Source organism: Protomyctophum bolini (genome assembly GCF_963924005.1).
Source record: "Protomyctophum bolini genome assembly, chromosome: 9".
Taxonomy (NCBI): Eukaryota; Metazoa; Chordata; class Actinopteri; order Myctophiformes; family Myctophidae; genus Protomyctophum; species Protomyctophum bolini.
This window is the reverse complement of record NC_137870.1, coordinates 42,003,096-42,023,883: the sequence shown is the minus strand read 5'-3', so window position 1 is coordinate 42,023,883 and position 20,788 is coordinate 42,003,096. Positions and strand designations below refer to the sequence as shown.

The window sequence follows — 20,788 nt, the reverse complement described above, 5'->3', positions numbered from 1 at the left end:
TCTCTATAGCACCAAGCAAACAGCATACTGTACATCTATTTACAGTAAATCAGTGGTTCTCAACAAGTGGTCCACAGACCACCAGTGGTCCCCAGGTGTTCCCCAGCTAAATGATGGAGAGTTGGTAACCAAATGGACCCTTATAGATCTTTAACTCTTGAGAGCGTAAAATGAAACCAAATGGACCTGTGAGTTTCATTTTACACTCAAGAGCGAAATACTTGTGAAACATCAGCATTACTAAAGTTAATTCACAAGAAGTCGACACAATTAGAGAATGTAGAAGAATTGTTATTTTGATCAACATTTAGTTTGTCTGTTATCTCATGGTACCAACATCAATACAGCAAGGAATTGTGGACAAACTTTTATCCAACAATAGCTAAATATTCTTTAGTTTAGGCTCAAATCCAGGATAAATAATGGCCCTGGGCCGTGATATGAAAAGGGTTGAAAACCACTGTTTTAAATGAACGAAGGATTGCTGTGATTTGGAGTTGGTTTTCAGTCTGCAGTGACTGATGGGAAGCCACATATATATATACATAATTATTTTGAAACAGCTTGTTATACCTATTCTCAACTTCATACAATCAATTTGGGATGATCGACTTCTCCAATATTCTTACGAGTGACCATCAATTTGTTTTTGACCTTTGACATTTTTACCATTTGGAGAAAGAATTAAGCAGGAGTGCAGGAGTGATATTTGGATCTCTAGGCCTATAACGAATCCAGTGGGGAAAGTACTCATTTGTAAGTTAAGTACAGTACTTATTACTTAAGTAAATGCACTTATAGTTACTCTCCACCACTGCTATTAACATGTATGTGGGTGGCTGTTTAAATGGAGGTTAATTCACAAATGCTCTCAATGTACATTATGTACGTATAACCATTTTACGATTAGATTAAATGAGATTTATCTCTCAAGACTCTGGGCAAAATCTAATCTGGTAATTAGAGATATGATTAATTTCCTCAAGGGAAAGTTGTCTTCTTGATTGCATTTGCATTTGGTAAATTCGTAAATTATTTTAGATTATAACCGTATATGTTTAAATTTAAGGGCTTATATCACAGCTGAGTAGGCCTATTAGATTTCTGTCCGGGTGGGTGGGGGGGGGGGGTGCTTTTTACATTTCTAAATTAATAGGAAGAGGAAACCACATAACTCAACTGTGTCTGCTAAAGCAACTAAATCCACCACCTCTCACCCTCTCATGCAAGTAATTGACAATATATAAAGCTCGGGCACGGTGGCACAGTTGGTAGTGCTGTCGCCTCACAGCTAGAAGGTCCTGGGTTCGATTCCCGCTGGGGACGCTGTGGGTGCTGGCGGCGTGTTTCCTCCTCCGCGTCATCAGTGCCCATACCCAAAGGCGGGGTTGGCGAAAGGGCCTTTCTGTGTGGAGTTTGCATGTTCTCCCCGTGTCCCCTATAGGGTAGATACCCTCGCAAAAAACATGCAGTAATCCCGGTCACTAAACTGCCTCCGCCTGGCCAGCCGGGGCGCCTGATGGAGGGGAAAGGAACTGGTTGGAATAACGTGTTCCTTCCACGTGCTATACGTCCAACCAGGGAAACTCCCCCCTGTCAGGTGTAAAAGGAGCAACTTGGACACTCAGGCATGAAGGAAGCATGAGTTCAAGTCCGTTGCTCTCCCCTTGTCCCCCATATATGGGGGACTAGGTTGGTGGAGGGTGTGTAGAGCCCAGGATCACATTAGATGATTGACACAGGGGTGAAAAATGTGTTTCAAAATCGTGGGATAAAAAATATATATTCAAAAAATATATATATATGTCACAACACCAACTTTGATGAGGCAGTATTGCATTATTTTCAAAATATGAGGTTTTCTTAATATCCTGAAAAATATAGATTTTTCCTTTCCTTTTGGAGTTGTGGAGGTGGTTTCTTCCCGACAACAGAGCTATAATGGCGTACAGATGATGTCATGAGTTAAGTTGGCGGTCGGGGGAACATTTTAAAAACAGTTTACACACAGAGATGATGATACACAGAGACATAGAAGTGTCGTACGGAGATAGGAAGGAATGTGAGGGAAAACGTCTTTGGAAAAAGAACCCTTTTTTCCTCCCCTAAACGTTACAGTAGTTTAGTTTAGTGTCAAAACCTTTGTGCTGAGAGAGGAGCAAACACAGAGACTGCAACAATAATTAAACCAGATCTATTTGAGTGAGAGCAGCACGTCATCACAGCCACAGAACAGCGGTGCATGCAGTAAAACCATGATAATCGGTACGGTATATATTCTCTAAATTACTTGCGCAAGCAGAGCGCGCAAGTAATCGTTTCGCTTGGTCTCTTCGAAGTGAAGCCAAGTTTTCTTCAACGGTAAATCTGTGCCTGGTTTGCTGGGACTAGTTACAACATTACGTCATCCTTGAGAGAGTACATGGTGTGTATATGACGTAATGTTACAAGTTACAAGTTACAAGTTACAACATTACGTCATATACACACCATGTACTCTCTCAAGGATGACGTAATGTTGTAACTAGTCCCAGCAAACCAGGCACAGATTTACCGTTGAAGAAAACTTGTCTTCACTTTTTGGAACCAAGTAACCACAGTATACTGCTAATGAAATTACAACTACATACTCTGTATGTAGTTGTAACTAGAACAACTACATACAGTCTGTGCCTGGTTTGCTGGGACTAGTTACAAGTTACAAGTTACAACATTACGTCATATACACACCATGTACTCTGGTCCCAGTTCACAACAATGACGTAATGTTGTAACTGGTCCCAGCAAACCAGGCACAAACCTACGGTTGAAAAAAACTTGGCTTCACTTTTTGGAACCAAGTAACCACAGTATACTGCTAATCAAATTACAACTACATACTCTGTATGTAGTTGTAATGTGATTTGTAATTTGTAAATCTGTGCCTGGTCTGCTGGGACCAGACTACACAGATGACCATATCTCTTACGTCATCACTGAGAGCTAGTCATACATATACACACCATGTACTCTGGTCCCAGTTCTCAACGATGACGTAATGTTGTAACTGGTCCCAGCAAACCAGGCACAGACTTACGGTTGAAAAAAACTTGGCTTCACTTTTTGGAACCAAGTAACCACAGTATACTGCTAATCAAATTACAACTACATACTCTTGTAATGTGATTTGTAATTTGTAAATCTACTTTTTTTTTCATCACATATCAATGATTCATTTTTCTGTAAAAAAGTAGTTAGGTAGCAAATAGTTACACGTAATGATTATACATTTCAAACGTTCCTTCACAGAGATACTGAGATGTGATACTTTCCAGCGGTCGAAAGTACTTGCGCGCTCTGCTTGCGCACTAGTAGGCCATAAATGGCCTACTAGTGTGCAACAAGCAAGTATGCACTCGGCAGAGTGCAGTTCTAGTTATATATGTGTTTATAAATGTGAAAGCTATATTACATTTGTTTAACCGGATGTACCGTAGAGCAGGAGCAAGGATGTGACACAGATTATCATCACTTCAATCATAATGTGAATGTCAGATGACCCCTAGCCCCGTTAGTGAGTCTCTCTCACTAACGCCCTGACTGGAAAGCCTCTGCCCACACGGGTAAATTCCACTGCTGTGCGAGCGGTCCAACCTTTTGCCAAAAAACTTCCGGTACTCCGCTAATCACAATGTGTTGGCAGGCTGCTGAGGCTGGGAAGTGTCTCAGGTCCCCATAGCTTCTCTAAAATGCACTTTGTGCCATTTTAATAAAGTAATGTACCAGACAGAATAACTTCTTCTATATACTACTACATTTCTGGGTTGTGCCTGCGCCGATCCAGTTGGATGTATTTTATTTCATGACAAAAATAGTGCATTTTAGAGGGAAGCTGGGGACCTGAGACGCTTCCCAGCCTGGAGAATAGACTTTCACCAACACAAACAGGCTTTGTTTCGGTGATTAGCGGAGTCGTTTGGTTTCTTTTCGGTAAAAAGTTGGTCCGCTCGCACAGAAGTGGAATTTACCCGTGTGCGCAGAGGATTTCCAGTCAGGGCGTTAGTGAGAGAGACTCGCTAACGCACTGGACCAGGGCCAAAGCATTTCACACTTTGAGAACCCTTGAACTAGGTAGGCTATCTAAGGTTTAAGTGGTTAAAGCAAGCCAGACATTCATTCAGTATCAGGCAGTCCATTTGGGCCAACAATTTAACGGCCAGGCATATCTTCAGGCGCCCTGTCACCCGTGCCAGGCAAAAACTACTAAGAAGGCCCCAAAGAGGACCCTGTGACGTCATAACCCGGCCCGTTGGGCCATGACAAATTGAGGACACAGTATAGCAGTGTTCAAAATAACAATACTTCATTTACAGAAGATAACTAATATTAACTTAATATGTAAAGAATGCTTCAGAATGTATGAGATGTGGAAGTCAGTAAGATCAGTGGTGTCAGTGGATGTGTGGTTAACATGGTGAAGGTATGTTGTAGTGTGCAAATCACCTGATGAAGGCCGTTCACGGCCGAAATGTTGTGTCTTATTTATGGTGTTTTGAATAAAAAGAAAACACCTTTGGAGCAAACCTGTGTGCGGACTCTCCTCTCCTCACTCAACCAGTAAAGAGAAACAAACAGAAGGGTGCTGTCATCTGGAGAGGGACACCGAGAATGCCTGGCAAGCCCTCTTTTATAGGGTTTCAGGAGCACTGATCAGGTGCTCCTAATGCACCTAATGAGGAGTCTCAAGTAGGCCGACGCCCACATGATCTGTGGGAGAAACACACAGACAGGGCAGTACACTATAGACAGCATAGGCCCTGCAGGCCAGGCCAAGGGGCCGTGACACTCGTGAACCGGAAGTATTAGCTGTCCATGTTTCCATCACATGATCTGATCCTTCGCTAGGATTTAAAACACTAATCTGCTAACTGGAGCCTCGCATGAGTGTATGGGCGCCTCCCTGCTGGTACGTGCAAAACAACAAGCGGATCGGTGCAACGGTGGCATTAAAGTGCTGGATTTTATACAACGTAAATATACGCCTATGGCTCAAAATGTGTTCATGATACAGGGGAGGTTTGACCTTTGCTTTGTTGGTGGCAGAGTGAAGCATTATCTTAAAAAAAAAAAACTCACCTGGCAGAGTTGTGTGTATTTATATTCATTATAATTCTCATAATGAATAAACATACTGCACAGTACACATTCAATGGCATTCTGGGTCAGTAAATACTGAAATGAAAGGAAAAGGCATATTGTAGTCTGATCAAACACAATTGTAGGCCTAGAAACAAAAACAACAACAACAACAATGCTACAATATATTTTCAATGGCAGAAAGTATAAAACTGAAGTAGAATTGGCTTATAGTATTGAACTGGATGTACATTTTTTGCTTTAATGATGTGCCAACTCTCCAAAACTTGAAGCAGAAAGACGGCTAGCACACAATCTCACAGCCTGTTTAGGAAAGATTATTCTCCACAGCCCCAACCCAAATATTAAATCCCTTCAAGGCTCATTAGTTAAACTAAGTCAAACTAAACTAACTCTCAGAGTTAAAATAACACTGTGGATTCTTGCAGTGGTGGCATAGCAACATCACAATGAACGCTCTAGATAACAACAAAGCATCAGCCCAAATCCTCGCCACAGGGTGTTATTATTATATAATGTCAGAATGATGGTTCAATTATGGAACTCTTTGTGTGGCAATCTACAAACATTGACTTCGCGGCTTTAAAGTGAGAGACCACAAGCTTTTAATTAGGTATTAATTATGCAGGATGTAACTTGCTCACAGACCAAAATAAATAAATAAATAACACCTTCTTGTCTCTGTGATAAGAAACGCTACAGTATGTGCGGCTAAGTGAAAACATCCATGTATCCATCTGGGCATGCTTATGAGACTTTACAGATTTAGATGAAGTATACACGGTAGACTGAGTACTGTGGTAGACCAATGGTACCATACTCGGGCACAATAAATAGTTACTTCTATTACTACTACTTCTAGTTTATTATGTTTGTTTTTTCATTATATGACAAAAATGAATAGGCTACATTAAATAGACAGGAACGTGTCCTCCTTGTGATTGTGTGTGTGTGTGTGTGTGTGTGTGTGTGTGTGAGAGGGGTGGACGAGGATGACACTGGCATCACACATGGCTAATCATGTGGAACAATGGGGAAGGGATGCATGGTGCAGAGAGCACAGAGTGTGTGATGTGATCTGGGCTTGAAGATTGCACGGACATCGCCTGAATATGAATGTGGAGCTCTGATATATTGTCTTATTTCAGCGAGCAGGCCATGTCCTATAGGCCTACTCTGCAACAAACAGATACCGACGGTGAACTCACTCATTGCTTACATAACAGACGTATTTATTCACACCCACTCTACCCATTAGCGTCCTGTCTCATACATATTAGTTCCTAGTGACTTATTGTCATAGCTTTCGGTTCGTACACCCGTTGACGCAGTGAGATAAAGTCACACCCCATCTCTCTTTAACCAGGAATGACACGGCCACTCCATCTTGGCAGTTCAATAGATTGTCAGCATAAGACGAACTTTTCAGGGGAAAGAGATGAATGTCAGTCAATAAACAGCTGACAGGTCAATAGATGTCTTTGACCCCATTGCGACGGGCGTGAGTGTCACGCTGGAAGGCTTCAGAGAGGGAGGGAGAGAGAGAGAGAGTGAGAGAGAGAGAGAGAGAGAGGGATGCAGGAAGAGCACCCCTGTACAATTTACGGTTTATATTTAAGATAAAAATCACACCCTGAAGTGAGGGGCAATCTTATCATCGTACATCATCATACATCATCTCATTCCGGCCAATCAGAATTTGCGTCCTCACCTTCGTCGTCATCAATGTTTGTGTTTACACAAACGCTCAAAATTGTCCATTCATTGTATATTGGGATTTAATGTTTGTGTATAGGACAAAGTTTTTGCACATGCACCAAAAGCTGGACATATAGGATAGGAGGGGCTAACACAAACATTAAATGCCATTGACAATGAATGGAGAATTCACGTCATATGTGGACGAGAATTTCCGCAATTTTCAATTTCCGCAATTTCCGCAATTTCCCCAATTTGCAATTTCCGCAATTTCCGCAATTTCCAATTTTCGCAATTTCCGGCTATTTTTGTCCTTCACAATTCCCATTGACAATGAATGGATGATGTACGATGATAAGAGCGCCGCTCACTTCACACGGGTGTGATCGATTCTATAAAGTCCAAGTTGTGTGTCAGTGAGTCAGGACAAACTAGAAAAAGTGCCCCTCGGGCCACAGGTCTCCACCAGGATAACACACTGCCTTCGGCTGGTGGAGAGGAGGCAAATATGCCCATACATGGGACTTGCCTGATGATGTCACAGAACCGATGTGCATCAGTGCAAGTCAGCAATGTTGAGCAACGTTTGACAGCGTTGCAACGGTTTCTGTTGTACAGTAGGCTACGTGACGTCGCATCAGACCAGAGTTTGATTAGCAAGGGTGGGAGGAGAGAGGAAGAGATGGAGGGAGAGTCGGAGTGGGATGGGGGCTTGGGGAGGGCGTGGAGACCCACACCAGTGCTACAGGTAGCGAAAACCCAACACGCTGATCGATTGTCAGCTCACTAACAAAAATAAGCTGATAATGCGGCACTTCATGCATGTTCTGCAGTGACGCTTGAGGTCTGCAATAATGGTAAGATTCAATTACTGTTCTCAAACTAACACTTGATATCGATACGGCTTTAGCTCTTTGCACTTGTTTTAGTCCCCCCTACTTTACTACTATGCTTCAAACTGTAACAAAATGTATACATCAAGATATCACCACACCAAGTAACTTGTCATTGAATATTTTATTTGCAAATGAAATAGTAATAACTCAGAAGTCGTAAAAATATACATTTTTTAATTGTGATATTTACATGGATTGTTTTCATCAAACAAAAAAAGAAAAGAAAAGAAAGAAAATGAAAGAAAGACTGTGTCGCTTTACAAAACAAAAGACAATAAACTGTAGGGGGGAAAAAAATGGATGAGTGTGAAATAGAAAAAAAACAAACAAGGTGTCTTATGTTTTCCTCTCGTTATAACACCGCACTGGACTGACATCCCTCTGACGTTGTGTTGTGAAGAGAAGCAGCCAAACCACCCCAGACATCACCAAAGTGCAAAAGTCACATGGATCAAACCCCCCCAAAAAAAAGAAAAACAAAGAAAAAAAAGGAAAAATAAAGCTTCATCATAAAACTTTCTGTGAATATATTTACATTTTTGTTTTTTTTAAGTTTTCTCTTTTTTTTGTACGTTTGTCTTTTTGTAGCCGAATACAGTTTATGTTACATCGAAGCAAAGCATTCCCTGTTCTTCTGCTCGATCTCCTCTTATGACATGCAGGTCCCTTTTGCTCTCCTCCTCGAGGCTGACTCCCCCTCCCCATCCCCCCCCCCCCCCCCCCCCCGCATCTCCCCTCTTCTCTCGGACATCACATCACATTCCCCCCCGATAAACAAGACACGGGTCGTCTCTCGAGCCGCAAGACATCCGAGTTCCTCTTTGTCATGCTCCACAAGCGTTGTATCGGAAACTTTTTAAAAACTAAAAGAAAACTCAAAAACGCTTTAAAAATAAAAAACGTGGTGGCTACATAAGATTCATATTCCTATATAATATAATGCAGGATAACCGTTAACATGAATCGTTTTTTTTCTCCCACGTAATACACCTTTTGAGTGTTGATAAAGACGATATATAGTGTTGGTGAGTGCCTTCTGAAGATATTGTTGTTGACTGTGTGCTGCTGTGAGAATCTGAAGTGTGTCTAGGCAAGTTTTTACTTCCACGAGTTTCGCTTGACAAAAACAACAACGTATTTTCAACTGAAAAAGGGTGTCGGACGAAGACATATAAATAAGCCATAAGAATTCTCTCCCTGTCACACAGGAACCCTGCCTGCAGATTAGTTTGCTGGAGAGCAAGTGTGTCGGTCCACAAAATACTGAGACGAGTCACGAGAGATACCTTGCAAAGGGCTCATAAACCTGGGGAATTTGCCACCTGAGACCTAGCTCCATTTGCCGAAAGCAAATTAAAAAAGAAGCCAAAAAAAAGGCTTGGAGGAATTTAACAGCTGGAAGACTAACATTCCCCAGCCTCTAGCGAGCCCTCTTTCATCGGCTGTGAGGTGGGGTAGGGTGTAATGGGGGAGAGCCTACAGCTTTGGCTCAATATCAATCCTGTTATACCATTCTTCTTGCTTCATATTTCTGCTCTCACAGATTTCTGTTGAAACCGGCGGTGGGTGGAGCATACAGTAGGCTACAGTATGCCGCCTAGGAATGATGAATAGCGGTGTTGGGTCTGTCTCTGTGTGTGTGGTGTATGACTGTGTGTCTGTCTCTGTGTGTGTGGTGTATGAGTGTGTGTCTGTCTCTGTGTGTGTGTGTGTGTGTGTGGTGGTGTGGTGTATGAGTGTGTGTGAGAGACGGAGCATGGCGAGCATCTGTTTTTTTGTTCTTTCCATTTTTTTTACGACACATTGCTATGTGTGTGTGTGTGTGTGTGTGCATCTGTTTGTGTGCGTCCTCACTCAGTGATGCACTGTGTGTCCCCTTTGCTGCCTAGGAGGAGCCCCGGCTCCATCAGTCAGTCGTAATACCTCCAGACATTTTATCCATCAAATTGATTCTGAAAGAACAGAAATAACAAGGAGTGGTTGTGTGTGTGTGTGTGTGTGTGTGTGTGTGCGTGGGTTTATAAGCCTGTGTGTTTGTGTGTATACAGTATGCGTGTGTATGTGTGTGTGCGCACATGAAGCGTGCAAATGTCTGTATAGGTCTGTGTGCGCATAAAACTTGCACCAGTGTTTGAGCCATACGAGATACAGTCAAAGACACGCAGGTCTATATAGGGCACATGTCCAAGATACAGCGTGTGGCGGACCGGGCATGAGCAACAAGAGCACGAGAGTGGTCTCCAGAGCCGAGGATTTATATTGTGAATTATGGACGGGGCCTTGCTTGTCTCAGGACGTCGCAGCCACTAGCAAAAAGCACAACTGCTGTAGCCCGTGAAGCCGAATGGAATTGAATAGGCATATAAGTCAGGCTAAAATAAACTGTCAGTCTGCGGCCATATCAGTGTGGAGAGAGAGAGAGAGAGAGAGAGAGAGAGAGAGAGGACATGGCTGACTGGTTCCTCCGTTCTCCTCTTAATGAACGGCTAACATGACAGTGTGTGTGGGTGTGGCCCCCAAGGGCTTATAGTGGCTCGGCATGCTCACACACGCGCATATATACATGCACGACGAGCACATGTGGATACACACACACATGCATGCACAAGCACACATGCACACTGCAGGCGCATTATGTGCATACAGTCGCACACATACAGTACAAACAAACAAACACTCACACACACACGCGCGTGTACGGCGCGCACGCAGACGTACACACATCACCCATGCATACGCTAGCATGCACACATGCACAGACACGCACGCACTCTTGCACTCTGTCTACACCACACACACGCACGCGCACAGCGTCGCACACACACACACACACACACACGACATTAGTTAATTTGCAGCTGTACTGTTTCTTGTTGAAAAGAAGGCATTTGTCTTCCCTTGTCGGACAATTATTCTCACCTCGTGTCTTAAATTAAATGACATCATCATGTGCGTATATTCATCTGTATGTACATTATAAAACATTATTACAGAATGTACATGATCCCCCCCCCCCCCCCCCCCCGTGGCATGGGATTGCTTTCTCACTGAGGATATATATAAGGGTCCTCTTGGACCATGGGATTGCTTTCTCACTGAGGATATATATAAGGGTCCTCTTGGACCATGGGATTGCTTTCTCACTGAGGATATATATAAGGGTCCTCTTGGACCATGGGATTGCTTTCTGACTGAGGATATATATAAGGGTCCTCTTGCATATACTGTACGGTTGTACCAGACATGGCATGTGAACACGGATCTCTTCCATGTCATGTTGACCTCACAAAGGCTTCCTATGGGAACAGAGACCACTGACCACTTTCACACTGGCGTCACAATGTTGGGCAAATTATTATCTGCAAAGTTTTTCTTTTCTTTCTCTCATTTTTTTTTTAGTATCCTCAAATATTTCAGAAATAGCTAAAGTATAGCCAATCAACATGCAGTGCATTTTGCATGACACCGTAGCTATAGGGATGGGACAACACAAAAGAAAGATTGTGGCAAAAATAATTCCAAGGAACAATATTATTAATTCATTAATAAAGAAATTAACATTTTAAATTACACCACTTGGAATCTCCAGCGTCTCAGCCTATAGTCTGGGGAGAACGTTTTCCAAAAAAATTGCCGATCTACAAGCTCACAACACATTGCAAAGCAATCTGTAAATCTGGAATGTCTTGGCAAATGTATTTGTGTAGAGAGGGAAGTGAGCTCTTTACGGGCCCGTTCTATCAAATAGAGAAGGTTTAAGTGGTATTGAATTTGTAGTGAACAATAGCAAATTCATCCGGTTTTGTGAGCGTTTCTTTATTTTTTAAATCACGATAAGCTAAAATAACCACAGTATCATCGTCCCATCCCTAACCGTAGCACATTGAAACATACAATAAACGGTTATTAACCACTTCTCGTCTGAAGATAAGGACAGAGAGAGAAAGCATCATGTGGGCATGTGTGGAGGTGAAGGGGGGGGGTGGGGCTGTGAGGGATTGCAAAGGCACACTATGTAGGCTACTTGTTCTCTCTCTCTCTCTCTTTTTATTTTATTTTTACATTTATTCCAGAGACTTTCAATCAAACTGCACTTAGGTTGTGTCGGCTGATAACTGCAGTTCGGCCAATAACCATGCAGGAGGCGACAGTGGGTCAGTGAGACAGCAATCGGGTGCCAAGCCTATTGTTTTACGGATCCAGGGAGAGTACTGTACAGTATCAAGGGTAAAACACACGCTCGCGCACACACTGTACAATATTGAAGTCTCCCTAACCACACTCTCGTTTGTTCAATCAAGCCGCGACAATTCGGGGAAATTGAACTTCACAAGGAAAATGTCTTTGAGCTCATGGTTCCAAAATGTCCATAAGCTTTATAGTGTGCCTCTTAGGAAACTTTAAAAAAAAGATAATAGTAATAACAGGGATTAACCATCTTCGTTCAGCACACATTCATGGTGATTCTTAACAGATTTTGGTTTCAGAATAACATTTAAAAAAAAGCAACAAAAAACGTTGAAACAATAAAAATGGAAAAAAGCAAGAAGAAAAGAAAAAGCAACAATAACCCATAGTTGGGATCGGTGGCACTTCTCAATGATGGCTGTCTGTCATTTCATTTACAACCTGTTTAGGGGGAGGGACATTTACAAAACAAACAAAGAAAAACGTTCAGCTGGTCTTACACTAGATACTTTAACGTTGTGACTGTCTATATAGGCCTAATAATGCATACTGTGTATTCGTTTGGGGGGAAGGCAGATATTTATGAGGCTTACCACACGGAGGACATCCGTCAGTCTGATCTAGACAACAAAGGAGAGCGTGGGAAGTATTAACGACTCCGTCAGCGTTGTGACTCTGAGCTCCAATCCCATCCCATTGAGACTGAGTAGCGTTTGCTCCCCCCGTCAGACAGACGTACAGCGAGGGTAAACGCAGATAAGCTGTCCCCTGAAAGCAGGTATAGATAGAATGACTCAGACTCGGGGAAGTTCTTTTTTTTTTTTTCGTAGCATTTATCGCTTGAATAATAGCATCATGAGGAAGCATATAGCAAGAGCAGTCGAGGCGGGACGTGAACAGGGTTTCTCCACGCGGATGGGCTACAGTCTGCCCACCTGGGAGAGGGGCATAGTCTGCCCGCCTGGGAGGGGCATAGTCTGCCCGCCTGGGAGGGGCATAGTCTGCCCGCCTGGGACGGGGGGCGTGAGTAGAAGTGGATTGATTGGTGGTTTAAAAGCTTCCACAGTGGGCGCTGTAAAAGCGGTGCAAGTGGGAGCGAGCTCGATGGCGAAATGAGTCAGAGGACAACATCCTTGGTATACGTCACACACCCACACCCAATCTTCGCTCAACGACGATGAAGAAGAAAGAAAGGAGAAAAAAAAAAAGAAACAGCAGACGATGGTTCCCTGTACAGTCTCAATTTTCCTTCTTCCAACAACATGCCTCGTTGAGTTCAATCATTGACGTCAGGCTCTCTGACGTTGCTTTGTTCCCTCCCGTCTGGCCATCGGCGGGTTTCCTTTGTCTCCTCCGTCCTCGTTTCATAATATATAAGCTGGCTTTTTTTCAGCCAAGAGACACAAACTGCTTTCTCCCCTAACCTCGTGTTTGTTTGTTTGTCTTTTGTTTTGTTGTTTCACATAATTCAGTCGGGGGGGGAGGGGGGGGGGGGGCAAGCATGTGTTCTTTTCCCTATTTTCTAAGTATGCATTCATTTAAAAGTACTTTTGGACTTATTAATATTGATTATTTTAATATTACATCCTTTTTTTCCTCCTAGCATTTCTTTGTTTACCGAAGAGTCTTTTGGGGGGTGGGGGGGATTAGTAGCGGGGACAGGAGTCTCACACACAGGCCACAGGAGGAGGGGTTATGTAGGGTGTGTGTGTGTGTGTGTAGGGGGGCAGGCAGAGGGGGGAGGGGGGGGGGGGGGGGCTCTCAGATCCTACACAGTTTGAAAGGCCTTGGTCTGGGCCGGGACCATGAGGGTGGGGGGTGTGGGCGCGGCGACCCTGGTGTTGAACTTGGGCGGGGTGACGGGGGGCTCGGGGGTGGTCTTGGAGGAGGGGGGCGCCACCGTGGAGTAGGCCGGCGGGGACTGCTGGTGGGGGGGGTGGGGCAGGTGTCCGTTCTCCTTGAGGGCGGCCACGGCGGGCGGGCGCGGGCGGTGCCCGCGGGCCGCGCTGTTGTGCACCATGGACTGGGTGGAGGAGGCGCCGGAGCGGGAGCTGCCGGAGCGCGACGACGACAGGGAGTTGGGCTTCACCAGCTTGGCCTTGGGAGCCTCCGCGTCCTCCCTGCAGGAGGAGAGGGGGACAGGTGGTTAGAGACCAGGTGGTTAGAGACCAGGTGTGTTGAAGGAAAGGGTGACAGGTGGTTAGAGACAGGTGTGTTGAAGGAAAGGGTGACAGGTGGTTAGAGACAGGTGTGTTGAAGGAAAGGGTGACAGGTGGTTAGAGACCAGGTGGTTAGAGACCAGGTGTGTTGGCGGTTTCGGATGTTATCGGATGATTTAGTCTCCGTCGTCAGCCCTTATGAAGACCATCCAATGCAGCCAGTATGGACATTTCCACATACTAACGTCAGCCATTGTCCGACTAGTACCAACCCTAACTCTAAATCTAACCCCAACTCTGACCCTAAGTCCTTAAACCAGAAACCTAACCTCAGTCTTAACCGGCCACATAAGTCCCCTAACCTCATATCAGTCTCAACCGGCCATTGTAATTCAATTAAATCTTTATTGCAGACTCAGGGGAATCCATATCACAGTACAGAACAACAACACAATAGATACAAAAATAATAATATAGAAAGAAATATACAATAAAAAGAGTTCCACCATGTTCAGTTTCGAACATACAGACAATGGTTCCACAGTCTGGAGGAGAACCTGACAGAACTACGTATCGTGTTAGTGATGACATTAATGATGTCATTTACTGACTCAGATACCCTACACATAAATTTATACTAGGGATGCACCGAAAATTCGGCCACCGAAAATATTCGGCCGAAAATGGCTAAAAATGTATTTTCGGCCTATTCGGTTTCGGCTCAAATAGGCCGAAAATATATCACCGAATAGTCAAAACACTGGGTCGCTATAAACACAACACGCGATTGTCTTGAACGTAACCAGAGCGCTCCGCATCTACCCCTCTCTCTCTCCCCAACTTCAGTCTCCCACACACACACACGCACACACACACACACACACACGGAGCGTCTCTGTGGCTGCGATGCGCTCCGCGAAAACTGCGAGCTCATCAACAGGTTGCAAAATGCCCAAAACAGGTCCCAAAACATGGTATTTGTGAGCACCGCCACTGTCTATTCTTTTGTCGTATGACCAAAAATGCTCCCCAATGTCTGAATCTGTGAGCTTGCAGGCAGGGCAGGCTACGACGGACGAACACTAGCAGTGTAGCACTAGCTCGTTAGCTCCTCAAATTTGTTCCACCTGACCTGTGTACTGTAATCTCAGCAGCGCATTGAAGTGGACATAGGGCTAAAGCAGAAGCAGAACGTCCGTGAACGTTTTGCTTAACAATGAACAGTTGTTCAGTGCTGTTTAACTTTGGCAATATGTGATACTAGAGCCTAGAGAACATGCTAATATGGCTGCTAAATAAGAACGTTTTCCCCCCCATCAGCTAGCGTGCCATTGTGTGTGTGTGTGTGTGTGTGTGTGTGTGTGTGTGTGTGTGTGTGTACACAGAAGTTGATCTATTGAAGATTCTGACCTTCAAAGTACATAATTTTTGTTTTGATTGTATTGCTGTATTGTTGTATTGTTCTTTCTGCTTTGGCAATGTAAACGTATGTTTTCTCATGCCAATAAAGCCCTTTGAATTGAATTGAATTGTGTGTGCGCGCGCGCGTGTGCGTGCCCACACAGACTGTGTGTAGGACAGTGGTTCTCATAGTGGGAGTTCCAGCTAGAGCTAGATAGTTAGAAAGTAAACCAAGTGGACCCTAAGGTTCTGTAACAGAGTGCAAAAATGGAACCAAATAGACTCTCAAAATTTACATTGATTTTACAATAGAAATAAAAAATAAATTGGGGTCCCAGAGATAGAAATGGAAAGAAAGACAGTCAGCTATACACGGTCAACATTACAGACAACAGTATCATTACAAGTACAAGGAATGGCAAATCAAATTGTATAAAAAACTGGGTAAAATATTAATTTTGAAGGAGTATTCATTTGTATTGTCTTTATTGTTAGTTACAACATGCCTACAATAACGTGAAGCATTTTTTTAAAGGTAATTGCAAAAAGGTGCCATAATCTGATTCATCGTTTAAATAATCGCCCGATGAATCGATTATAAAAATCCATAATCATGTCTTTTGCCATAATCAGGTATAGCTTTACAACAAAGATGTATTCGGCTATTCGGTATTCGGTTTTCGGCCAACTGTTTCCTATATTCGGTATTCGGTTTCGGCCAAGAATTTCCCTTTCGGTGCATCCCTAATTTATACATAAGATTGCGTAGCACAGCAGAGCAGGTGGGAACCCCGGCCAACACTGACGAACATTTGGCTTGCACTGGAGCTTCTTGGAGCTCTCAGAAGCAGCCTCATACAGTCATTGTATGCCACTGTCAATCGTCTGATACTGGCCTGCTTGTAAGTCAGTTTCACAGTGTTTTCGCTTCGGAAAGCAGTAATTTCACTTCCGCATTTTAGGCAGTATGTGGAAATGTCCATGTTGCCTGCATTGCATGGTCCAGATACGAACATACCGCTGATTATCAGTTGATAACATTCAAAGACTTCACTATATTCACTGAGTAAAGGCCTCTATAGCTCCCCATCTGAAAGGACCAGTTACTACTGTAGGAAAGGTAATGCCACAGAAAGGGAAATGGCAAATGGATAGATAGAAGCCAGACAATCGACAGCCAGACACATCTGTTCTGCACATGTGGGTGCAAACACGCACACGGCAAGCTTGAAAATGAATTGTCATAAATGTGTGTGTTTACACACACACACACACACACACACACACACACACACACACACACACACACACATACAGTACCAAACCAAAAAGCCGCATATCATTATAATATATGGGGGCAACAAAATAAATAAAACCTTGCAGACCTGAAAATAGAAAACGTCTAATCCTGCGCACCATGCGTGAGTGCACCTGCGAAGGTGCACAGTGGCTCCTGGGAAATAAAAGGCAATCTAAAAACAGGTGCCTTGCTCTCGCGCTGCTTCTCTAAATCCAGACCCATTACGTAATCCATCCCCGCAGCGTAATGCATTACCTCGCCCAGTGGTTGGTTGGAGCGTCTAAAAAAAAAGAAAGAACGGGCTCTGCTGTGCATTTTGAACATTACACAAAAACAGGAAACAGCTCATCGTCGCACATGCAATATTTACATGCAGCCCGTCGCCATATAGACAGCACTGTATTATTCATGGTATAGCGTTATAGCCAATAAGCAGCTACGCCGCCTCAATGTCACCATAAAGACGGTTGTCACTTTAACAAGTGTCATTAGCTGCTGGGTCCGGGGATTACTGTGCGCTACGCTAGCTGAATGCACAGTGGGGTGTAGACTCATCCCTGTGATCTTTCTTCACACCTACGTTCCAATAACACACACACACACACACACACACACACACACACACACACACACATGCACGTGCACACACACGTGCACAAATATACACACCCACACACAATAGATGTGTGTGTACATGCACACACACACATGTACTGAGACATGTACGTCACATACACATCCGTGCATGCGCAAGTGTGAACATGCATGCACGCACGCACGCGCACGCCCCCCCCCCCCCCCCCGCCCCCCACACACACACACACACACACACACACACACACGGTGTGACAGGGATGGCAGTGAGGTGTGAAAGGGAGGCTCTTAGAAGATAATCGATACTGCACTTGACCTTGCGGGCGTTTATTTTTAGAGCCACCCATGCAGGCAGAGACAGACAGACGGGCAGGCAGCAAAGCACACGCAAGCAAAGCCACCCAGACACACGTACAGAGACGTACAGTATATATGAGCACACACACACACACACACACACACACACACACACACACACACACACACAGACGCAGACGCACACACAGTGCACACGGTGGGAGAATAGTGGTGGTTTGGAGAAGGCAGGATGGAGAGACAAGGTGGAACAGAGGAACAGTGTGACCCACCTGATTTCATTCGGAGTCTCTTCTTCCTCATACTTCTTCTTTTCTTTCTTTCGGAACACCAGCCAGATGATTATTATGACAATGAGGACGGCCAGAGATATTCCCACCACCGCGCCGGCTACCTTGCCCACGTCTTTCACATCTGTGGGGGGAAGAGGGAGAGAGAGGGAGGGAGAGAGAGGGAGAGAGAGAGAGAGAGAGAGAGAGGGAGAGAGAGAGAAATGGTGTTAGCCTAGTCTCTCTTTTCTCCCAACATATTTCTCATGGTAATGTCCCTTTCAATCGGTGGTATGCGCATGGCGGGTGATGTGATACGACATTTGGGCTGTGCACGAGAGACCGAGGCAGACGGAGAAGAGAGAACGAGCAGAAAGAGAATGTGTAACAGCATTATAGACCGGGTGCACCATTAGGAACACCTGTCCTTGTTCAGGAAATCATCTGACCAGGTGAATATGGGTCGAGACTCCAGAGAACGACTCCTTGCTATTTCAAGGAGTGAATCTTCGTGAATTATGCATGGGGAAAAAGTCAGGAAGACTCGGGAAGAAGCAAACCCCTGATGAAATGTATTGCTTCAAGCAGACACACTTCTTTCCACCGTGTTTTGTACAAGTGTGGCGTAGGGGGGGATCATTTGATTCTTAGTACAGTAAGTCTTCCTTATCATTCCCACACATTATTGACTCCAAATTGTGTTGTGTGAGCAGGGTGTAATGTGAGGGTATTGGAAAGCTCGCTGTGGAGAATAGATTATACAAAGTGCAAGCCCCGCAACTTGCTAAGGGATTGTGCTACATTTCCCTCTTTTAAATACAATCTGAAAAAATATGATTGCTTGAAAACCAAAGCTGCAACCATTCATGATTATTTTAGGTGTATTTCTTTTTTTTATGCTGTGTTCCCTATATGTAATGTTATGTAAATGTATTCCACTGTTTGACCGTCTGTTTTTCCGCTTTGTGTTTCCTGTGAGGACTGCGGATGAAAATTAGCAACTGTGCTATATATCCGGTGTGTTTACGTCCATGTGACATCCATTAATATGCATTGTCCTGTCCAAAAATAAACAAATAAAGTAAACTAGGGCTGTCACGATTACACATTTAAGTTGACGATTCATTGTCACACAAATAATTGCAATTAACCGATTCCACGCCGTTACCATAGGCGGGATCATGAGGCCAGTGAAATGCGCGATATAAGCAAAGAAGAAGAGCCATGCATCCGCCCAACCCAAAAGTGATAGCCCTCCATATCTGTAGACTGGCCTCACTCTAGGCTGTGTACCAACGCACGGACAATTCATTTCCTTAGCGCAAGTTCGGATTAATGTTTAATAAGGTCCCAAACATGGTACTTTATCCCATTTTGAGCAAAAAAACCCCCACCAATAACCCTGTGCACGTGTAGGGGAGACTGGGGTAATGTGAGACACTGGGTAATGTGAGACACCCCCTGTATCTCATGACCACAACACATTTGTGTCATGTGACCATTATATGTTGAAGCCCCTCCCATTTCCTACCTGCCATGGAGGAGAGGACCTTATTGTGCTGTGGTAAGCATGTTTCTTTCACAAAAATATGTTTTTTGCATGTAAAAGTAAAATTTCTTGTCGTCAACATAATCAGCTGTTGTGTCAAAGCAAATTATTTCAGGTAGAAAAACTTAAATCATACACGTTGATAAACTACCATCATATACATCCATGAGATTGCTGCTAGCTGAAGATTAGCCTGAATTGCTAAAAGAGGTCCTGTTTACCAAAATGTGGGTGTGGGGTAAAGTGAGACAAATGCTTTGGGGTAAAGTGAGACACTGTCTCACATTACCCCACCATGAGGCACAAGTTAAGTTCAGTCTTAAACATATTTTAATCTAATATTACATTGCATATGTTTTATTTTCTATGTCATAAACATTGTAGAAAATGCCAAGATACACCAGAAAGACAACCTGGGGTGGAACCACCCTTGTGGAGACGGAAAAGGCAGCCGCTGAGGCCAAGGCAGAAAAGAAGATAATACACCAGAAATATTTGCACAAATTATCAGAAGAATCCCGGGAAACACGAAAGCATGGGAGAGACCCACATTTGCTATAAAGGAAAACGATGTGGCACATGTTCTGAAATGTGATGTGGTGAAGAAGCTGCCACAACCTAAACAGCGTGGAGGAACCACACAGAGAGAGCAAATCCTCACCTTTGGAAACCAGTGACTTCCAGGAAAGTCTGGATGGCAACCGAGGAAGGTCAGTGACGCTGGAGAGACAGCTGACCTCCAGGAAAGACTGGCGGGGTAACAGGGGCCAGCAACCCCTGTTGCAGCACTCACAAGAGGGCACCAAGCAAGCTACAGAACGTACAAATAAGCAATACCCCCAGAGTCTCCCGAGAGGAGGGGAGGAAGGGAGACTCGATAGGACAGATTCAACGACAACAACAATGACAGTGACACCGACTCAGAGAAGGCTTCTTTGACTCAAATACACCAGAGTAAGGCTAAGTGTGGACACTGGACAAGGATGGACACATGCACACTGCACAGTCTGGTGAGATGAAGGAGAACCCTAGGCATGAGGCAAACCATAGTCCTAGAGACCTCAGTGCCTGCAGACCCCCAAGAACACACAAGGCCGTTGGTTCAGGCATGACAGAAAGGACAGTGGGCGGATCTTCGGGGGGTTCCCTGGGCGAGGTGGTCGCTGGGGTGTGGTCCATACACCAGAGTAAGGCTAAGTGTGGACACTGGACAAGGATGGACACATGCACACCGCACAGTCTGGTGAGATGAAGGAGAACCCTAGGCATGAGGCAAACCATAG

General features: G+C 44.3%; 1 protein-coding gene across 1 annotated transcript in view; it reads right to left on the bottom strand.

Moving 5' to 3' along the window:
- Positions 1-7,884: 7,884 nt before the first annotated feature.
- Positions 7,885-20,788, bottom strand: part of LOC308321877 (CXADR-like membrane protein) — a gene marked incomplete at its 5' end in the record, with an annotated part of 35,828 nt that continues 22,924 nt past the window's right edge. Inside the window, 2 exons of the mRNA XM_080772973.1 lie at positions 7,885-14,038; positions 17,960-18,101. Coding sequence (XP_080629099.1) covers positions 13,687-14,038; positions 17,960-18,101 — 494 coding nt within the window. The 3' untranslated portion in view covers positions 7,885-13,686. The remainder of the gene's footprint in view (positions 14,039-17,959; positions 18,102-20,788) is intronic.